Source organism: Microcaecilia unicolor, chromosome 11, assembly GCF_901765095.1.
Source record: "Microcaecilia unicolor chromosome 11, aMicUni1.1, whole genome shotgun sequence".
NCBI classification, from domain to species: domain Eukaryota; kingdom Metazoa; phylum Chordata; class Amphibia; order Gymnophiona; family Siphonopidae; genus Microcaecilia; species Microcaecilia unicolor.
Window position 1 is genome coordinate 189,143,382 of NC_044041.1, and position 23,141 is coordinate 189,166,522.

Below are 23,141 nucleotides of genomic sequence, written 5' to 3' on the forward strand. Positions count from 1 at the left end.
TATTGCTTTGCTTAGATTGAAGCTGTTCTTTGCTGCTTCCAAAAAGCTGCCACCCTAGACAACTGCCTACCCTTGCTTAATGGTTGTGCCGGCCTGGCGGAAGTGGTAGGAAGGGAAACCATGCAAGATGATTTCCTGATGAGAAGATGACCAGGAGAGCAGTCACCCTTGATAGCTTTCCTGTAAGGGTTGCCCTGCCAGAGTGCCAACCAAAACAATTTGCACCAGACCTAGAAAGGGGAAAGGAGGCAGCCTACATATGATGGGTGCCAAATGAGAGCAGAGCAGGAGGGAGTAGAAAATGAAATCCCACTGAGGGGAAATAACTAAAGAGATGAGAAACTTTCCCAGAACACCTCTCTCTCCAGCACTGTCGGAGAATTCAGCTCCGAGAACATGAAGAGAAATGAAGGACAAAACAATGTTTGTTCTCTCTCCCCCGCTCAAGCGGATTTATGAAGATGTGCCTGGCACCACTTCCCCTCCTTGCTCAGCACAAGACTTTCTTTAATCCAGGCCCTCTCCAGTTCTCTGGCAAGATTAGCCCCACAGAGAACCGTCTCTCAGGGATCTCCGTACTAAGCATTTTTCTAAAGTACAGAAAAATAAGAAAAAAAACCTTTAGTCCGCAATCTGCCTTTTGAACAGCCCCTTGCTTGAAACCTGTCATTCAAGACCTCCCCTCTCCCTTCCCCTCCTCCTTAGGGCCATTCCTTATCAGTAAGTGAAAAGGCAACAGACACAGTGAACGGGGTGGGTGAAGGTCCCTGGTGTGCACACTGCATTCCCCTCAGCCTCCTTATCACTTAAAGCCCATGCTGGATGCTCATTGTAGGCATGTGGGAAGGTTTTCTGGACATTTCCGCTTGCCTGTTTAGCCCTATGTAAATCGCATTGACCCTCTTTTAGAGGTGGTTTTGCTCTCCCTGCTTCTCATTATTCTCTTTCACCTTTTTAAAAATATATTTTTGTAAATCGCTGTGTTCCATTCTTATGCTAATGGCACGATATCAAGCCTGTTTAATAACTAAGGGGACAGAACAACAAAGTGAGGCGAACTTGAGAAGGGTGTCCAATAAGTCGTTAATTCTGACAAGCATAAAAACGACCAGACACATAGACCACAGTGGTTTCTTAATGCCACAGTTATTTCGTGAACTCCCTATCCAATATTTGTATAGCAATTACCATCAAACCTATTCTATGTTTATGTTGTTATTCTCATCGGGATCACTCGTCGCCGATGCTATTCCATTGAGACCCCTCTTTGGTGGTCTCACCATTAACACACTAGTTGTCACGAGGATTCTTTTCCACCCGGCAATGTTCTACATGCTGACTATCTTGCAGGAGGTGTCAAATGTGGAGGGGCACAATTGAACGGGGCGCCCAAGTTTTCCTGAGGACATCCTCGCAGGACGTCCCAGTGAAGGGGCGGGGAAACCCCTATTATCGAGACAAGATGGGCGTCCATCTTTCATTTCGATAATACGGTCGGGGACGCCCAAATCTCAACATTTAGGTCGACCTTAGAGATGGTCATCCCCGATTTGCGGCGATAACGGAAACCGAGGACGCCCATCTCAGAAACGACCAAATGCAAGCCATTTGGTCATGGGAGGAGCCAGCATTCATAGTGCACTGGTCCCCCTCACATGCCAGGACGCCAACCTAGGGGGCACTGCAGTGGACTTCATAAATTGCTCCCAGGTGCGTAGCTCCCTTACTTTGTGTGCTGAGCCCCCCCCCCAAAACCCACTCCCCACAACTGTACACCACTACCACAGACAAATATACGAACAGTGGATCCAAAAGAAGTCCTCTCACAAATGATGTTTCCCAAACAAGGTCTTTATTTAAATCAATAAAACTGAAGTTACATCAGACAAGGGCGGGACACAGGGAGGAAAGGCCAGAAGAGAGGAGATCTGCGACTGCCGCTTCGAATGCAGGGGGCCCGGAGCCAAGGAGGCAGGCAGGTAAGACCGGGGACTGCAGCGGCAGGGGGAGCAACGGAGGGCGACAGCGGTGGGGAGGGTGGCAGCAGCGGGGGGAGCGACGGGGGCGGCAGCGGTGAGGGGGCAGAGGCGGGGCACCCTTGCCCTGGGCCCGGCCTGGTCTCTCGGCGGCCCTGGCAGTAAGGGCTCTCCCTCACATGGCCACGCAGTAAGAACAATCTTACTGCATGGTCATAGCTATTTTCAGCCTTTTTTACCCGCTGCGGTAAAAAGGGCCGCAGCGCATAGCAAAAACGGCCCCCGCCGCTAGTGCGGGTCCCTTTTTACAGCAGCTTAGTAAAAGGGCCCCTAAATAAAAAGGGGTGAGAGGGATGGGAAAGACGTGAGCAAGCGAGAAAAAAGGGGAAAAGAAAAAAAAACGCAGAGAGACAATCTTCTGTCTTGTTTCTAGTCTTTCAGCACTTTTTGGAAGTAGGATTATTGCTTCTAATAAATCCCAGGCCAACTCTCTACAAACTAGAAAAAAACAAAAAGGTGGAGGGAGAAATATATAACCAGAGGCTGTTACTGCAGCTAATGGCAGGCACTAAAACTTCAATCCAGCCAGAGAAGGGATATGTACAGAACAAAAGTGGCCACAGGCTGAATGACTGTAATCTGATTAGGGGCTTTTAAAGGTAGCACTGGGGTGTAATTCTTGCACATGACTCTTATAACACCCCAGTGCAGCAGAAATACAAAAAAAACCTGAAAGTTTAGCACAGCTTGTCCAAGGTGCAGTCCTGGAAGGCTGCAAACAGGCCAGGTTTTCAGGATTTCCCTAATGAATATGCATGAGAAAGATTTGCATGCCCACTACATCCATTGAATGCAGGTCTCTCTCAAGCATCAAATCAAAACAGATCTTCTATAAAGCCAAACTCCCCTTTCCAGGGTTCAGTGCGGTTTACAATATATATAATAAAACAACAAATAAATAATTCATTGAACAATTAGAAACCATCACATATCACTCTTCAGAAACAAAAAAAGGTTTTAACTTCTTTCTAAAACTAAGATCATTATTATCCATAAGGAAATTCCTAAAACAGAAAATATAGAATTAAATAACTTCTGAAACCTGCAGCGTTCAAGGACTGAACTTGGGACAAGCCTGGTTTCGCAGAATAATCAGCATTATGATATTTTTCTGTGTTATGCCTTCCAGCATCCCTCTGGCTCCGCTCACCCCCTTTATACACTATTTTGAGTTCAACAAACACAGTTACCCAGAAGCCTCTCTCCTGGTTAGTGCAGGTTAATATTTCACCACGCCCCCTCCTTCCTTGCATTTTTGCATCCCAAATCCAGGAATCTGCAGTTTGTCTTGAATCTTACCTGCCAGTCCCGGTCTCCCTCCCCACTCCCTCTGACCAAGCAAAACATCCCCACCCACTTCACCTCTATGAAGGGATCACCATGTAATCCCAGGTGGTCCAGCAGAAGCAAATCGGAGTAGGAGCGAAAACCCACTCTCTCCAGCCCCTTGCAGCTGCCTCAGGAAAATGGTTGCTGAAACCTCTTGCTCCTGTGCATAAGTACATAAGAGTAGCCATACTGGGTCAGACCAATGGTCCATGTAGCCCAGTACCCTGTTTTCCAAAAAGTGGCCAAGCCAGGAAACAAGTACCTGGCAGAAACCCAAGTAGCAGCAAGATTCTATGCTACCAATCCCGGGGTAAGCAGTTGCTTCCCCATGTCTGCCTCAATAGCAGACTATGGACTTTTCCTCCAGGAATTTGTCCAAACCCACACTAACCACTGTTACCGCATCCTTCGGCAATGAGTCCCAGAGCTTAACTATTCATTGAGTGAAAAAATATTTCCTCCTATTTGTTTTAAAAGTATTTCCATGTAACTTCCTTGAGTGTCCCCTAGTTTTTGTACTTTTGCAATGAGTAAAAAAATCGATTTACTTCTACTCGCTCTACACCACTCAGGATTTTGTAGACCTCAATCATATCTCCCCATCCGCCTCTTTTCCAAGCTGTAGAGCTCTAACCAAGAGCCTGTCCAGATCATCCCCGCTAGACTACCTGGGGCGGGGAGGCCTATCCTGCATGAGTGAGGGGCAAGAGAGGGGATCAAGCTGGCTCTGCACTTTTTTTTTTTAAATTATTAAAGCCAATATTCAGTCGGTACCCACAAAGCTAAGTGCACCCACATAACTGCCAGCCTTTCCCTAACTCTGTCCCCTGTGCTGCCCCTTGACCTGCCCATGTTTTTGATGGTCATTCAGAGTCGATCTTCAGCAGCACTGCCCGGTTATCTGAATATCTGCGGTTGGACGGCCATGAACTTCTCCTGACCACTTAAATCGCTTTAAATATCGGGCAGATTGCAGTTAAATTGCAATTTCAGCCCTGAGCATGCTAACTTGGTACTGCATATATTTTTATACATTTAATCCCTGGAGTAATTTGATTAAAAGTCTGTATGCACAAAAAGACCCTTTATACAACTACCAGGTCAGTGGTTCTCAACCCAATTCTCAGAATACACCTAGTTGGTCAGGTTTTCAAGATACCCACAATGAATATGCAGGAGATAAAGTTGCATGCACTACTTCCACTGTATGCAAATATATCTCCTGCATATTAATAAGGGATATCCTGAAAACCTGACTGGCTAGTTGTGTCCCAAACCACTAGGTTGAGAACCCCTGACCTAGGTGAACAAGATTCTGGGGCTGGCAGCAACACCATAGTGTAGCCAGCGTCACATTGGTTCATCTACAGTGCAGAGTGCTGTTCGCAAGCCTGTACTGTAAGACCAAGAAGGCCCGGAGCCAGTGAACACAGCACCTCCCCCCTTTCAGGAGGTGGTACTGCACCTGTGTGCCCTCATGGCCTGTGCAGAGAAGTGGAGGGGAGTGAAGGGTATGTGAGAATAAATAAAGAGACGGTAGGCAGGGAAAAGAAATTAAAACATGAAGGGTGCACTGGGTCAAACTGCTAACGTTAATGGAGATAAATTAATCAAAGCTTGGGCTTCAGCGTCATTAACCTCTAAAACTGAGCTGGAAGCTCAATTGTAGTCAGGAGTTGCTCTACATGAACTCTGTGGGTTAATGGGAGTGAAAATCAAAGACTCGGATTTTAAGCACTGGCCTTTTTTTGTGACCAAAGGGCTGGGATCAACGCATTGCTCATTCCTGAGAAGAGCTTGTTATAACAGAATGCAACTGCTATGGTATTTAACTTGATTTGCATCACGAGACTTGACTTCAGAGTGTTATATCCACGGAGGGACCCAAAGTCATCATATTGGTTTGATCAGCAGTAACCAAATTCAGCCTTTGGGAACACATCTTCTGTGACATTGGTCACCTGCAACCTTTCGTCGGCACTGGCACTCTCTTCTCCACTGAAGCTGCAAATGGAAGGTAGAGGTGAATGCTGGCCCTGATTTGGGACTTTTGTGTTTTTGAAGAAAATTATTACTAACAATCCAATGAGTCTGGTCTTCAGGAGATCTACAAAGAAAATTCCTGAATTACTATCTGTCTGCCAGTTACCTGGTGAGGAGTTAATGGGGGTTTCTGTTGGGGGGAGGGGACAAATACGGTTAGGAGGAGGAATGAGGGTTCTTGAGAGCCAGATTCATGGTTCACCAGTTGAAGATTGTAGCCCTTGCAGCACGTGAGCATCTAACCAAAGTTCAGAGCAGTCCTAGGAAGAATTCTTCCAGTTGTAAGTTCCTCTGGGCTTCTCCTAGAAACATTTATGTCATTCTTATATATGATGGGCCCGATATTCAGACCGCAGGAGTTAGCCGGGCTAACTCCCGCGGTAGGCGCTGAGCCTGGATATTCAGTGCAGGGCTGTTTCTGGTGACCAGCATTGAACATCCAGGTGTTTTTTTGGCCGGTTTCAAGTTAACTGTCCAAGCCAATATTCAGTGCTGGCCGGTTAAGCTGAAATCAGCCAAAGATAGGCCTGCTATTTCAGTGGCCTAATTTGGCCACTGAACTTAGCCGGCAATAAGTGAACTCACTCTACAGCCCCTCAGTACCTCTCCACTCTCATCTCTCCCTATACTCCTCCCCGGGAACTCCGTTCACTAGGTAAATCTCTCCTAACTGCACCCTTCTCCTCCACCGCTAACTCCAGACTCCATTCCTTTTATCTTGTCGCACCATATGCCTGGAATAGACTTCCTGAGCCGGTACGTCAAGCTCCATCTCTGGCCACCTTCAAATCCGGGCTAAAAGCCCACCTGTTTAATGCTGCTTTTAACTCCTTTTTTACTTGTTCGTAACCCTTATCTTATCTTCCTCACTTCAATAGTCCCTTATCCCTATGTGTCCTGTCTGTCTGTCCTGACCCTTATCCCTTATTTGTCCTGTCTGTCTGTCCTGACCCTTATCCCTTATTTGTCCTGTTTGTCTGTCCAAATTAGATTGTAAGCTCTTTTGAGCAGGGACTGTCTCTTCATGTTCAATTGTGAAGCGCTGCATACGTCTGGTGGCGCTATAGAAATGATAAGTAGTAGTAGTAGTTATATTGCGCGACATAACCGGTTATCCGCTAAGCGCTAACCAGTAATATTCAGTGGGAAATAACCAGCTATCTCCTGCTGAATATTGCCGGATAGCTGGTTAACTGCCATTTAATTGGCCAAGAGCTGTTCCCAGCCAGTTAAATGGTTTTAAATATTAAGCAGGATGTCTACAGCCGGCCCTTCATTCTATAACAGGTCGAGTAAAGTTAGGCAGCAATTTGCACACGTAAGTTATAAAATACTAATACTTAATGCACAATTGATAGACGTGCAAGTGCTAGCCGCACGCTCAGTGGTATTTGATAACATGGGCGCATAACTCACGTAGTATGCAAATAGAAGGGATGAATACATGTGGGCGGGTCCCAAATTTACACATGTCCTGCTTAATAGCTGGGCCGTCCCTGAAAGGTAGGGGCCCATGAGACTGGATTTCTAAGTCAGACTGCTCACACTCACTCACTTTGACCGTTCTCTTTCTCGTCGCTGAAGGACAATTTGAGATCACTAATTAATATAATACACCCAGTAGTGGTATTTCATGAGACACAACGAATAAGTAAATTCCAGTGACTGTCTACTGTCTATGACGATGACATATTCCACTACAGGCAGTGGAACAGGACAGGCCACTGGGATCATGGCCCAAACAAATATTTGCCCCACAAGGTATCAGAATCTAGGAAGATGGTTTGTTTGTCTCTTCCCCTCTCCCAACCAAAAAGACGTTCTATTGCCCTGGGATTAGTCACACTACAACAGTACTCGTGCTTCCGTTTCCTGAAGTGATTCTGCATCTTTGGAACCTCTCACGTAAAGCTGCTTACTTTAAAATGAAAATTTTAGACAATATGTTTAAGAACAAAACAAGGGTTGATTAGTATTTCCAGCAAAGCTGGGAATATATTGACAGGTGTGCATGTAAGAAAGGGAAGGATTTCTTTTTCTCTTTCACTTTTGCATGGACTCAGCTAAAGACACACAGAGGCATATTTTCAAAGCACAGCCTTCCAAAGTTCCATAGAAACCTATGGAACTTTGGAAGGCTAAATGCTTTGAAAATATGCTTCACAGTAGAAATCCCGCTTCTTTCTAGAGTAGCGAGAGGAATAAGTTGTCCTCAATGGACCTCTAGTCATCATTCAACCTAATCAACCATGCAATGATTTCGGAATACAAGGCAACTGCATGAGAAATGCACAATGACCTTCATATTGTATTTGAACCCCAAAAAGGTCAGAAACCAGATTAGTACTATAAAAGAAATACACTGTCCATACACTTAAAGGGATCGGTATTTAGCATGATTTAACTGGGTAAGAGGGCTCCTACACAGCAAATCATGCTGACTGTCTTACACTGATTTTCAGTGGCACTTACCTGGATACTGCCACTCAAAATCCGGGCGGACCACCTCGGCACTCTCCAGGCAGTGCCAAGATGGTCCAGAGGTGGAATTTAGGCAGAGTCAGGCATTATTTGGGCACCACCGATATTCTGCAGCAATAGCTGCTCGGTTAACTTAGGGCAGAAAAAAGGTTATCCTGAATTACACCGGGTACTTGGATAACTCCTGGCTGTTTCCTAATACTCAGATATTCAGCTCCTGCGGGAGGTCCCAGCGGCCATCTTGGGACTGGAAGAAGCATAAACCGGAGTAATCTTCAGTTGCACGTGCTTAAGCTGCTTCCAATCCCAAAATGGTCACTATGAGGCTGCCACAGGAAGTCCTGTCTGAGGAACCTGCAGGGGCAAGAAAAACTGGGGATTGTTCTTGCCCAGAAGCAGGTACTAGACCACCAAGTTATTTAAAGCAAAGGTAGGCCTGGGGAGAGCCTTTGGGTGGTGGGAGGGTAGAGGGGTTAAGGCTGGGCAGTGGCTGACCCGCACGTCTTATCTTCCGCCTTAACCGATATACTCATATCACTCCTCTCCTCAAGTCACTCCACTGGCTCCCAATCAGATACCGCATACAGTTCAAGCTTCTTTTACTCACCTACAAATGCACTCGATCTGCGGCCCCTCCGTACCTCTCTACCCTCATCTCCCCTTACGTCCCTACCCATAACCTCCGCTCTCAAGACAAATCCCTCCTCTCAGTACCCTTCTCCAACTCCAGGCTCTGCCCCTTCTGTCTCGCCTCACCCCATGCCTGGAACAAACTCCCTGAGCCTATATGCCGTGCCCCCTCCTTACCCATCTTCAAATCAATGCTCAAAGCCCACCTCTTCAATGTCGCCTTCGGCACCTAATCACTACACCTCTTCTCAGGAAAACTTAACTACCCCAACTTGACATTTCGTCCTTTAGATTGTAAGCTCTTCCGAGCAGGGACCGTCCTTAATTGTTAATTTGTACAGCGCTGCGTAACCCTAGTAGCGCTCTAGAAATGTTAAGTAGTAGTAGTAGTAGAGGGGTTAAGGCTGGGTGGTGGCTGACCCAGGAGGACCTACGAGGCAACATTTTTGGTTTCAGTTCCAATCAGCCGAAACCAAGCCACAAATTTTGGCTGCAGATTCGGTTTCGGCTGGAACCCAAACCACCAGTTTCCACGAGCCTCTAACCAGTATCCGAGTACGGCCCGCCATGGGCTCAAATAGTGCCCTCCAAATGTATGAGAGCTGTTTTTATTCTCCTTTAAAGTCTGAAAGCTTTTAAAAACAGAACACACCACTTTTTATGAACTGGAAATCCAGCCTTTTCTGCTTCCTGAACTGCAGCTTAGGACTCTCTATAAAATCAGCAGCTCAATTTCCAGCTACTTAGCTCTGTGACATTGTGTCTGAAAACTGGCACACTGCAGAGGAAGAGGGAAATTCCAGGGAGGAGGATGAATGTTCTGTGTAATTGTCCCTATTCACAATCCATTAGCCACCTTTGGCCTCTTCCAGTAGTGAGGAGAAACAATTGAGTGTTAACACGCAGGGCACCACAAATCAGACAGACTGCATCTTTGCAATATAATATAAACAGCGTGCGCCAGCCTAAAACGAAGGCGTGTTGCCCAGAGGGGAAAATCAGGAAGGTTTCTGACTTCCAAATTCAATAAGCTTGCATTGCAGTCCATGTGCTGCATAGGCACAGCTTTCTAACTAGTAGCTTTACTTGTCGAACAGCAGAAGAAAGGGTCCGGGGTGCACTTTTTTTTTCTGGAGGTTACTGTTGCGTATTACAGCTAGGGTTACCATTTTGTGTCCTCTGAAAAAGAGGACACATGTCACGCCCCCTACCCCGCCCCGCCACGCCTCATGTCCCGCCCCCGCCACGCCCCCTTCAGGTCCGGGTTCCGCCCCTATTTCCCCCCCCCCCTCACTTACTGGTGGTCTAGTAGAGTCTTCTCTTCGGGGCAGGAAAGAGCCCCCTCTTTCCTGCCCGGAGCGCTGCCTGCCCTTGCCTGCTGCATCCTCCTCGGTATGGCTGGGGATTCAAAATGGCCACCGAGAGTTCAACTCTCGGCGGCCATTTTGAATCCCCAGCCAGACCGAGAAAGATGATAGACAGGGGAGGCAGCGCTCCGGGCAGGAAAGAGGGGGCTCTTTCCTGCCCCGAAGACGTCACTAGACCACCAGGGAACATGGTAAGGAAGGGGAGGGGACGGGAGACCAGGTCACCAGACCCACGGCGCCGATCACACGCCCACCGCACGCACCCGCGCCCACGTTTGTCCAGAAATCCGGACAAACGTGGGCGCGGGCAAAATCCGCCGGACGCCCCGGACATGCCCTCAAAAAGAGGACATGTCCGGGGAAATCCGGACGTATGGTAACCCTAATTACAGCGTTTCAAGGTGCAGTCGAATCAGGAAGTGCCGTTTGCTCTTTTCGCTGGATTGCGTCTCAACAGCATGTATTATCATTGCGCTTATGCAGACCCTTATTTTATCATCCTCACTTTAATATTCCCTTACCTCTTGTTTGTCCTGTTTGTCTGGCCTAATTAGATTGTAAGCTCTGTCGAGCTGGGACTGTCTCTTCATGTTCAAGTGTACAGCGCTGCGTACGTCTAGTAGCGCTTTAGAAATGATAAGTAGTAGTAGTAGTTATGCGGTCTTCACTGCTGTGCCTTTATTCTGAATAAGGAATTTTTCTGGATGTGCTTTCAAGTGCTACAATTCACCCCTGACGAAGGCATATACAGGCCGAAACACAGCCTGTGGCAGATCGATTTAATCAAGGAATTTTGATCGTCCCACTACTTCTTTCTTGTTTAACCGGGAGAGGAGACACAAAGCTATTTTTGGGCGGGCCAACAGAGTAAGATGAGGGAGAACACATTTCCTTTTCTCTTTCCCCCTCCTTCTTCCTCCCTCCCTTTACCAAATTAAAAAATTAAGGAGTCCTACTCAAAGCAATTTAACCAGCCAGGAAAGGCTTTGAGATAGTTAAATTGATTGTGTGGTGCTATCTGGTGAAATTTGGCGACAAACTATCAGTTGTTAGCGCCACGGAATATCAGCAGTAACTACCCAACTGAAAACCGGCTATTTTGTGGGTGAGTGGTGTCCAGTGGCTAGGCTCATCACTACCTGTATCCTGGGTTTTGGAAGGAGCCATGAGAAAGGAAGGAACAAAGGCACAGGAGGTATGACAAAGAGAAACTATCTCCGCTAGCTAAGAAGCCAAACATTTAAAAATACTTTGCATCTAATTTGTATTTTTTCCTCCATATGCCATTTTGATGCAGGTGATACAGAACTAGAAAACCTAAATTAGCAGGGGGGGGGGGGGAGTTCTGCAAGTTTTCTTAAAAAAAAAAAACCAACACCCCCCCCCCCCAAGGGAATTTCTTGAGTATATCTATAGATGACCAGCTATGATCGTGTCACTGAAAGACAGACAAACATTCTCCCCTCACTGTCTTTAGCAAAACATTCACTCAACAAAGCATATTGCTTGAGTGAAAAACAAAATAGCAAATAAAAGCTGATAAGATTTGCCCACCAGACTTCTGTTCCAATTCTCTGCAGTAGAAGCACATTCAAGAAATTCCGATATGGGGCTGGTAAAGGCTTGGACAGGGAGTCTTCCTGATAGCAGCAGGTCCAGCAAGAAAGACTAAACAAACTACTTCATTTTAGTGACCATACTGGCTACCCGGCAGGCACTCCCATCCTTCCCCTCTACCACCGCCCAAAATTCTGCTCACAGTCCTCAGGCACCTGCCAAGTTATTCTCTGCTCTGGAGATCATTTTCCACCTTCCACAGCGGGAATGAAAGGAACTGCTGGGAGAGATCCATTTATACAGTAGAGTTCTTTCTGCAGTTAAGGCTTACAGCTGAGGGCATTTGGAATAAATAGAAGATAAGGAGGGAAGGCTGTCCAGTGGTTAAAGCTCACAAATACTATGTGACCCTCAGCAAGTCAGGTCACTTCCTTATAACTCAGAATACAGATACAAAACATTTAGCAGACCCAAGCCATTCCCATTTACCTTGAAGGCTCCCTTCACGCAACATTCCATGAGGTAACGCTGTATGAGATACTTTGCACACAGTCTAATGCATGATAAATCAACAAGTCACACGCTAAGAACAAAGTAACATAGTAAATGACGGCAGCTAAAGACCATAATGGCACATCCAATTTGGCCAACTGAGATTCAAACACTTGTGCAGATGCCCATGCCACATGCAACTCAACACCGGCTTCTCACTACTTTTCACCAGATCTCTCACTTTCTCTACCAACGTACTATAACCTCCCCAGCATGTCCAAAATCTGTTTCAGTGATGGCCTTCACCATGTCAGGTCTTGCCATCTTCATCTTCACTTCTTACAAGGTCAACATTCTAAAATCAACACCCAGCCCCCCCCCCCCCCCGATCCATGTTAATATCTGGCCTCCCCTTTCTCACTGAAGTTTGGGTTTAACCATGGTCCCTCCATGCAGGTCACCTAGCTTTCTTGGAGGCCCAGTGCAAACTATACCACTGTTGCTCAGGATTGTAAGCAAGCAATAAAGAGAGGCTCTAAAGTACACCAATCAAACAGAAGCAAAAGCAACAAACACAAAGAGACCTTCAGGAGTAGTCCAATGGGTAAAGACCCAATTCTTTATTAGAAGGACCCCAGCAGTATCAGACATCTTACAATTTTTTGTGGTTTCTTCTTGAGTGGATACAACTTTCTAAGAAGAATTTCAACAAGCGTAGATATAGTTACAGGGATAAAGTTGCACCTACTCAAGAAGAAACCACAAAAAAATAGTAAGACAGCTCCTTGTGACTCTGGGCAAGTCACTTAACCCTCCATTGCCTGCCACATTGAGCCTGCCATGAGTGGGAAAGCGTGGGGTACAAATGTAACAAAAAAAAAAAAAAAGCAATCAAACTCAGTTGATTTTGCAGAAAGAATTAAGAGAGAAGCATGAGAATCATGGGAAAGCCTCTCTTCCAACGTCCTAATGCCTGCTTGGACCTGGCGTTATTTTTTTTACAGCGGTAAGGCACCTTTGTTTCGGGCGCTCTTTTCTGATCATTGGGGAGGAATACAAAATGACCTCATCTAAATAAGCTTGACCACATTTGCATGGCACGCTCCTTATTTGCTGTGCTAGACCCCTCTGATCATTCTGCGCTGGTAAATGCAGACGCTAATGGCCTCTAGCGCCCGTGTTTACTTTTGATCATCGGCACCTTGGGTAGGGGGAAAGAGAGTAGCAAAAAAAAGAAAAACCCACCCAGAATGACAATAGGGGCCACCCCAGAGGTTTCCGGGGCCACTATTGGCCCTTGGGCCTTGCATTGAAGAACACTGCCCTAGGGTCTCGTATTAAGGTTTTACAAGAGCAGCATAACACACAGTTCATGAATGGGAGTCTCGGTACAGGAATAGCATTGGGTGTCACAAGGCAGGAGTGGGGTGCATTAGAGCAGCTTTATCAATTACAGTGATCTTTCTGATTTCTCTTAATTTGCTCTGCTGCAGAATTTAAATTCTCCTCTGTTGTCTGAGCCCTTTCTGTGATGTTTGCCACACTCAGAAATTAATTATACATCCAGTTTAAGGAAATCCAGCAGAAAATCCATTTACAGCACCATCTCCCCCTCACTTCTCCAATTTTTCCCATTACTGTCCTGGATTTTCCAGTAAAATATATCAAAAGACAAGACTTACCCTTTGCGTATTACCACAATGATGGCTCCAAGGAGTATGATTAGGACCACTAGACCTCCAGCACAGATTCCCAGGATCAGACCCATTTCCTCGGAGTGCTGAGTCACCTCCATGGTACGCTTGCTCTCTTTGCAGGCAGCTATGGGAGAGGGGGGGGGTGAGGATGGGAAAAGAGAAAAAGAGGGAAACACATGTAAAAAAAGCAGCACCACCTTGCACCTGGTCCTGCGTGTAAGGGGGAGGGACAACTGAGTGACAATCTGCCCTGTTTAATTTAATTGTAAGGTTCCTTTGCACTGTTTCAATAAAGTTATTGCACTTCCAGTCACACACACAAAAAAAAGCAGCAATGCTTAAGCTCATTTTATAGTGCTTAATCTTTGCAACTGAGTGGTGATGGCAGGGAAGCAGTTAGTTCAAGACTGAACCTCTTACTGCTGCTTCAGAACTGAGAGGACTACACCTTGTGGGACCTTCCTTCTAATTTTCTTCATGATCCCATAAAGGCATCCCTCAGTGCTCTTCATCCCGCCCTCACCTGCCCCTCTGCCCTGCTTCTAATATGCAGCTATGTAGCTGGCTTCTAGACTCAAGAATCCCAGGATACCATCAAGTCAATAAATCTGTGTCTGGCCATCTGTGCAAATCGCAAGACATGCACACACGTGCAGAATACAAAACCCAGTCAGTACATGGAAAGCTTCCAAGTCCATGAAGACATCTGCAGGCCCCACTAAGAGAAATCTAAGTCTCCTGTATTCACCAGGGCTCCACATTCTTCGAACAACGCAGTTGACACTGATTTCCAAATAAGGTAATGATAAAGCCACCGCCGGCCTCTTTTGCAAATGTAGAGCAAACAAAATGAGTTTTGCCTCTCCACGGTTTTAAAAACATTCTAGCATGCCTCATGAATATTTCTTCTATTTTCCTTGCTTTGGAGCTGAATTCATTATGGTTGGAGTCTTAGAAACATGACGGCAGATAAAGGCCATATGACCCGTCCAGTCTGCCCATCCTCTGTAACCCCTAATTCTTCCTGTGCCTAAGCGATCCCACATGCTTATCCCATGCCTTTTTAAATTCTGGAACAGTCCTCGACTCCACCACCTCCACCGGGAGGCCATTCCATGCCTCCACCACCCTTTCTGTGAGATAATACTTCCTTAGGTTACTCCTAAACCTATTCCCTCTTAACTTTGTCATATGCCCCCTCATTCCAGAGCTCTCCATTTGAAAAAGGCTCTCTTCTTGTACATAAATGCCCTTGAGATATTTAAATGTCTCGATCATGTCTCCTCTCTCCCTCCTCTCTTCCAGCGTATACATGTTGAGGTTCATAAGCCTGCCCCTATAATTTTTGCATTCAAGACCGTTTACCAATTTTGTAGCCGCCCTCTGGACCGACTCCATCCATCTTAATGGTTTCTTTCTGTTAAAATTTAGCTTGCACTAATTAGCTAAGGAATAAATACTCAGCTGGCAGCGGTCAGCAATTTTTTTTCACCGCCACCAGCTTTATCCTGGGCCACGTACGGGCACCGGCACAGCATATCAGTTAAATGCCAATACTCATCCTTAACCAGTTAACTGGACAGATAGGACTGCTTTATATTACTACTACTACTACTTATCATTTCTATAGCGCTACTAGACGTACGCAGCACTGTACACTTGAACGTGAAGAGACAGTCCCTGCTCGACAGAGTTTACAATCTATTTAGGACAGAAAACGGGACAAACAAGGGATAAGGAGAAAGAGTAGCAAGATTCCGGAATCTCAAAGAGCAGCAAGATTCTGGAATCTCAAAGAGCAGCAAGATTCCGGAATCCCAAAGACTACTACTACTTATCATTTCTATAGCACTACTAGACGTACGCAGCGCTGTTCACTTGAACATGAAGAGACAGTCCCTGCTTGACAGAGCTTACAATCTAATTAGGACAGACAAACAGGACAAATAAGGGATAAGGACAAAGAGTAGCAAGATTCCGGAATCCCAAAGAGTAGCAAGATTCTGTGCAGAATCCCAAAGAGTAGCAAGATTCCGTGCAGAACCCCAAAGAGCAGCAAGATTCCGAAATCCCAAAGACTACTACTACTTATCATTTCTATAGCGCTACTAGACGTACGCAGCGCTGTTCACTTGAACATGAAGAGACAGTCCCTGCTTGACAGAGCTTACAATCTAATTAGGATAGACAAACAGGACAAATAAGGGATAAGGACAAAGAGTAGCAAGATTCCGGAATCTCAAAGAGTAGCAAGATTCTGTGCGGAACCCCAAAGAGCAGCAAGATTCTGGAATCTCAAAGAGCAGCAAGATTCCGGAATCCCAAAGACTACTACTACTTATCATTTCTATAGCACTACTAGACGTACGCAGCGCTGTTCACTTGAACATGAAGAGACAGTCCCTGCTTGACAGAGCTTACAATCTAATTAGGACAGACAAACAGGACAAATAAGGGATAAGGACAAAGAGTAGCAAGATTCCGGAATCCCAAAGAGTAGCAAGATTCTGTGCAGAATCCCAAAGAGTAGCAAGATTCCGTGCAGAACCCCAAAGAGCAGCAAGATTCCGGAATCCCAAAGACTACTACTACTTATCATTTCTATAGCGCTACTAGACGTACGCAGCGCTGTTCACTTGAACATGAAGAGACAGTCCCTGCTTGACAGAGCTTACAATCTAATTAGGACAGACAAACAGGACAAATAAGGGATAAGGACAAAGAGTAGCAAGATTCCGGAATCCCAAAGAGTAGCAAGATTCTGTGCAGAATCCCAAAGAGTAGCAAGATTCCGTGCAGAACCCCAAAGAGCAGCAAGATTCCGAAATCCCAAAGACTACTACTACTTATCATTTCTATAGCGCTACTAGACGTACGCAGCGCTGTTCACTTGAACATGAAGAGACAGTCCCTGCTTGACAGAGCTTACAATCTAATTAGGATAGACAAACAGGACAAATAAGGGATAAGGACAAAGAGTAGCAAGATTCCGGAATCTCAAAGAGTAGCAAGATTCTGTGCGGAACCCCAAAGAGCAGCAAGATTCTGGAATCTCAAAGAGCAGCAAGATTCCGGAATCCCAAAGACTACTACTACTTATCATTTCTATAGCACTACTAGACGTACGCAGCGCTGTTCACTTGAACATGAAGAGACAGTCCCTGCTTGACAGAGCTTACAATCTAATTAGGACAGACAAACAGGACAAATAAGGGATAAGGACAAAGAGTAGCAAGATTCCGGAATCCCAAAGAGTAGCAAGATTCTGTGCAGAATCCCAAAGAGTAGCAAGATTCCGTGCAGAACCCCAAAGAGCAGCAAGATTCCGGAATCCCAAAGACTACTACTACTTATCATTTCTATAGCGCTACTAGACGTACGCAGCGCTGTTCACTTGAACATGAAGAGACAGTCCCTGCTTGACAGAGCATACAATCTAATTAGGACAGACAAACAGGACAAACAAGAGATAAGGAAATATTAAAGTGAGGATGATAAAATAAGGGTTCTGAACAAAGTGAATAAGGGTTAGGAGTTATAAGCAGCATCAAAAAGGTGAGCTTTTAGCTTAGATTTGAAGACGGCCAGAGATGGAGCTTGACGTATCAGCTCATGAAGTCTATTCCAGGCATATGGTGCAGCAAGATAAAAGGAACGGAGTCTAGAGTTAGCAGTGGAGGCGAAGGGTGCAGATAAGAGAGATTTACCCAGTGAACGGAGTTCCCGGGGAGAGTGTAGGGAGAGATGAGAATGGAGAGGTACTGAGGAGCTGCAGAGTGAATGCACTTATAGGTCAATAAGAGGAGTTTGAACTGTATGCAGAAACAGATAGGAAGCCAGTGAAGTGACTTGAGGAGAGGGTTAATATGAGCTCCTATTTGGCCAGGTTAATTTTTTTTTAAATTAGAATTTACAAGATATTTACATAAGAAAGGCAAAATATTGAGGGGCCCTTTTACTAAGGTGCATAAGTTCCTACGGACGTACAACGCGCATCAAATTAGAACTACTGCCCGGCTACCGCATGCCCCTGGCGGTAATTCTATTTTTGACACACGGCAGGAAATAATTTCTGTTTTCTACCACGTGGCGCTAACCGGGCGGTAAACGGTAAATCTAATTAACCATCTTTTCCTGATGGGCTTATATTGAAGGTTGACAGTGCTTCGAAGACAGTTGGCATTTATTTGGCTGCATCTCTATCTTTGAAACCTCATATTGACACATTCATTAAATCCACTTTAAACTGTAGTTTGATGTTATCCACTTTGAACCTAAATAACGGAGTTGGTAGGTTATGAGCATTGTTACCATAAAACAGTCAGTTGGCTGCACACGAACGAACTGAGACTAAATTTATCCTAATTACTGACAATTATACCTTGTCCTGATATCATTATATTATGTTGTTATCCACTAACCCGCTTCTTAATCAACATAATTTTCGTATGAACCTTAATAGCAATAATTCTGAAATTCTTCTCCGTTAATACAATTGCCATAATATTCCTATGCACCTTATCTGTTATATATACTCTGATTCTCTATTCCATCAATGTGATTGTAGTTGTATTATATTTTAAGCCACATTGAGCCTGCAAATGGGTGGGAAAATGTGGGATATAAATGCAGCAAAATAAAATAAATAAATAAAAACTGTATTGTCTTAGGAAAATTCTTCCTTTATTTTTTAAGGTAAAACATTTTTCAGTTCTGGCTCAGGCAGTGATCCTGTCTACATTGGACTACTGTAACGGTCTATATTGTCTTCCTACAGCTAGTTCGATTTAAAGGTTACAAGTGATTCAGAACACTGTAGCCAAGTTGATTCTGGAACAGAAGATGTCAGATCATGTTACACCCATGTTGCTAAAACGGCACTGGTTACCTAGGTAAAGCATGTATTATTTTTAAATGGATCCTAAAGAGCTTAGACGAGATTGGGTGGCAAAGCCGGTGGCGGAAGATGGAGATGGTGCTGGGCAGACTTATACAGTCTGGGCCAGAGCCAGTGGTGGGAGGCGGGATTGGTGGCTGGGAGGCGGGGATAGTGCTGGGCAGACTTATACGGTCTGTGCCAGAACCAGTGGTGGGAGGCGGGGCTGGTGGCTGGGAGGCGGGGATAGTGCTGGGCAGACTTATACGGTCTGTGCCAGAACCGGTGGTGGGAGGCGGGGGTAGTGCTGGCCAGACTTATACGGTCTGTTCCCTGAAAAGGACAGGTACAAATCAAGGTAAGGTATACATAAAAAGTAGCACATGTGAGTTTATCTTGTTGGGCAGACTGGATGGACCGTGCAGGTCTTTTTCTGCCATCATCTACTATGTTACTATGTCATGTTGGCTTTATAAGATGTTTAGAGGTACATGTCCAGAATGTTTATTTTCTTTCTTCTCTTTTCCACTGTCTCCTTTTTGTCCCGATTCTTGTCTTATCTATTTTCCATCTTTTGTGAAAGTTAAATATAAAAAGTCTTTATCGATTTCTTGTCCTTACCAAGCGCTGTGCTCTTTACCTGCTGATCTCAGAATGACCTCTTCTTATCTATTATTCAAGAGACAATTGAAGGCCTATTTGTTTAAAAATTTTCTTTAAGACGGTTTTTTTTATACAGATTTTGTATCTTTGTTATTCTATTTGCTATTTTGAAAAATTTTAACTGTAGTTTGATGTTATCCACTTTGAACCTAAATAACGGAGTTGGTAGGTTATGAGCATCGTTACCATAAAACAGTCAGTTGGCTGCACATGAACGAACTGAAACTAAATACAGCTAAGTCCGAGGCTACCACTTTTTCTAAACATTTGTTACCTTCTACTCATCCTGCACTGACTATTAAAGGTGTCAGTCTCTGCTTTAAGGACTAAGGGCCCTGTTTACTAAGAAGTGTTATAGGTGCGTTAATGTTTTTAACGTGCGTCAACCATGTACGTGCCTACAATATCCCTATAAGCGCGTGCGCTAACCATGTAGGCACACTAAAACCACTAATGAACCTTAGTAAACACAGCCCTTAGTAAGAATCCTTTGGGTAGTTTTCGATCAGAGGTTCACTTTTGTAAATTTTTCCTTTATTGAACATAGATCATAAATTTATTTTTTTTTCTTATATTTGTACCCCATGCTTTCCCACTCATAGCAGGTTCAATGCGGCTTACATACTATGTACAGGTACTTATTTGTACCTGGGGCAATGGAGGGTTAAGTGATTTGCCCCTGCTGTGCCCGCAGTGGGAATCGAACCCAGTTTCCCAGGACCAAAGTCCACCACTCTAACCACTAGGCTACTCCTACAACAGCGTAGAAAATTGTTGTTCTCCTTTTACATTATATTCTCTCCCCCCCCCCATCCCACTTGCCCTCCTTCCCCAAATATACACTACCCTTATCACATGTATGAATAAGTTGTAAACAAGAACTACCAATAACAAGCAATGGAGCTTCAATATAACTGCTTCCAATACGTTTGAGAAGGCCTAAGCTCTAAGGACCTTCCCTCATCTATCTCCATTGCTCTACTTCCAATACATTGACACCCCCCCCCCCCCCCCCCCCCCCACACCCAGGCAGTTCCACTGCAACAAAGGAAAGAAAGAAAAGAAAAGAAAATCTTTTGCTGCACGTCAGGTTCTAGAGTGTATTTAAAACTCCACTGCGGGCCCTATGGGATAGTGACTGAAGGTACGCCCCCTAGAGGTTCACTTTTAATACCCAGATTTCTACTATGGTCTCCAAATGCTACTTCATGCTTAGATAAATAGTCAATCCGTTCTGGACCCTCATCTCTTGGAATCCTCCTTCTCGCCTTAGTAATATTTTGGCTGGACTACTGTAATTCCCTTCATCAGGGTTTGCCAATGATTCACTTAAGACAATTTTGATTAGTACAAAATGCTGCTTTTAGGTTACTTTTTGGCTTGAGGAAAATATGATCATGTAACCTCCCCCCACCTTTTGGTCCAAACACTGGCTCCCCCTCTTAGAGAATCCCTTTAAGATATTGGTAACCTCACAGCAAGTTATCTACACCTTGCCTTGCTTGGTTTCTCTCCAGCCCGCTGATTCCCATACATTCCACTCCTCAACAACAGAATCTTTTGACAGTTCCCTCCGTCCACCATGTTCACCTGGATTTTACAAGACATTCTGCTTAGCAATATATCAAATAAAGCTGAAATATGAAATGTGAACACTCTCACTTAATCTTCATCTCAAACATCTCATTTACATTTCACCAGGAATCAGGGAAGCTTCTGCCACTAGAGATTTTAAAAGCAAGCAAAAGAAACATGTACGCGCTTGTGTGCACACGCTGTGTGCGTGTGTGCATGCTTGTGTGCCTATTTGTATATCTGAGTACGTGTGTGCATATGTAAACGTTCATGAGCATGCTTGTGTGTGCTTGTGTGCCTATGTGTATATCTGAGCACGTGTGTGCATATGTAAACGTTCATGAGCATGCTTGTGTGTGCTTGTGTTCCTAGGTGTGTACACACATCTGTGTGCATGAGCCAATTTAGGTAAAATGATGAATCCTGTCTAGCCTGGCGACAGGGGATGCCTCAGACGACCTTCTGAAATCTCTTCTGGATATGGCATTTCCCTGTCCCATTTCCTTTTAGACATATTCAGTTATGCTAATGCTCTCGTGACCAAAACTCTCGAGCTCTGATCTGCACGCAGTCCATGCTGTATTTCCCCTCAGCAAAATCCCAGGCAGTCAGAACATAATGAACTTGTAAATGAGATGTTCTGCCTAATTTTCTTTTTAGAACAGTAATAATTAATAACGGCCTCACTGTTGTGGTTTTTTTTTTTTCCACCCTCTGCTTTACGCTAGAAGCAGGTGGAATATGCCAGGCCCTGTGATTATAAATCTCTCAGTAATTAATAAAACAGCTTCTACGCCCTCTTCTTGTTAACATTTTAACCTGGCGGTTCTTTCACTGCTCTGAGAGGGAAGATGCTCTTGCTGGGTATGTGCTATCCACTCGAGCCACGGACCGATTCATTAGGGACATGACTTGTCTTTACCACAGCTATCACAAGAATGCTAACAAGACACTTCTCAAGCATACTTGGTGCTGAAAAGCACTACTTACACTGAAATTGATCAACCTGCCTCTTGGCAGTCTTATTCCTGGGTGCCCTTTCTTTTGTACCCTAAGAAACTTAGGGGCCCCTTTGCTAAGCCATGTAGGCGCCTACACACGTCCAACGTGCATCAATTTGGACATACCACGTCGCCCTTGCGGTAAATTCATTTTTGACACGCGTCCACTACTCGCTCCGTAAAATAATTTTTATTTTCTGGCGCGTGGCAGAAAACAGGCAGTTAATCGTCATTCTACGCGCGTAGATGTTTATCACACGGTTAACGCGAGAGACCTTACCGCTAAGTCAATAGCTGGCGGTAAGGTCTCAGAGCCAAAAAAGACGTGAAAAATTTTTTATTTTGCTGCACATCCATTTTTGGCAAAAATTTTAAAAAGACCTTTTTTATGGGCGCGCTGAAAAAATGGATCTGCGCATACCCAAAACATGCGCCTACACTAGCGCAGTCCGTTTTTCGGCGCACCTTAGTAAAAGGGCCCCTTAGGGGTTGATAATCAGCCCACAACAGTCAGAAGTTTTTAAGTAAATTAAGCCCAGATATTCAATAGCCGGCCACGCCCACAAACTGGCACTGATTTATTCGTGTCAGCACCGCTATCCAGAAGATACCTGGGCTCCAACCGATATTCAGTCCAGTGCCCAGATAGTTTGGTAGATAAATTTAAGACAGCATTTTTGCTGACCCACAGGCGGCTATAAAATTGGTAAGCGGTCTTCAACACAAAAATGATAGGGACAGGCTTATGAACCTCAACATGTATACGCTGGAAGAGAGAAGGGAGACGGGAGATATGATAGAAACATTTAAATTTATCAAGTGCGTTAACGTACAGGAAGTAAGCCATTTTCAACTGAAGGAAAACTCTGGAACGAGGTGGCATACGATGAAGTTAAGAGGGAACAGGCTTAGGAGGACTCCAAGAAAGAACCCCCTCCCCCCGACACAGGTTCAGGGAGGGCTGGAGATCTGGTGGGTCTCCAGCCCCCCAACCCCCCCCCCCCCCCCCCCACCCCCCCCCCCCAGCATTTCTAACAAGTCCCTGGTGGCCCAGTGAGTGACCAATGACCCCAACCCCCTCCCCCAGCGACGAGGGGCTGGAGGTTCAGCGGACCTCCAGTCCCTCCGACCCCCCCCCCCCCCCCGACACAGGTTCAGGGAGGGCTGGAGATCCGAGTTGGAGGAGAGAGGTGGCCTCCCTCCTCTTCCTTCAACGCTGCCTGCAAAATGGCAGCACCCAGCCCTGCCCAGTGTATCCTGGGATGCGCTGGGTGGAGCTTCACACCATATAAGGGAGACCTGTCAAACAAGTGCAGGAGGATTGTGCCTGAGTGCATGCTCAGGCACAATCCTCTCACACTTCTACCCCATGATCAGAGAGAATTGCCATGCTT

The 23,141-nt window shown here is 45.3% G+C and overlaps 1 protein-coding gene across 2 annotated transcripts in view; it reads right to left on the reverse strand.

Moving 5' to 3' along the window:
* PTPRU (protein tyrosine phosphatase receptor type U) overlaps positions 1-23,141 on the reverse strand; it is a 559,392-nt gene that overhangs the window by 128,578 nt on the left and 407,673 nt on the right. For both annotated transcript variants that reach the window (XM_030217348.1, XM_030217349.1), the window contains exon 14: positions 13,618-13,756. In XM_030217348.1, the coding sequence (XP_030073208.1) occupies positions 13,618-13,756 (139 nt within the window). The remainder of the gene's footprint in view (positions 1-13,617; positions 13,757-23,141) is intronic.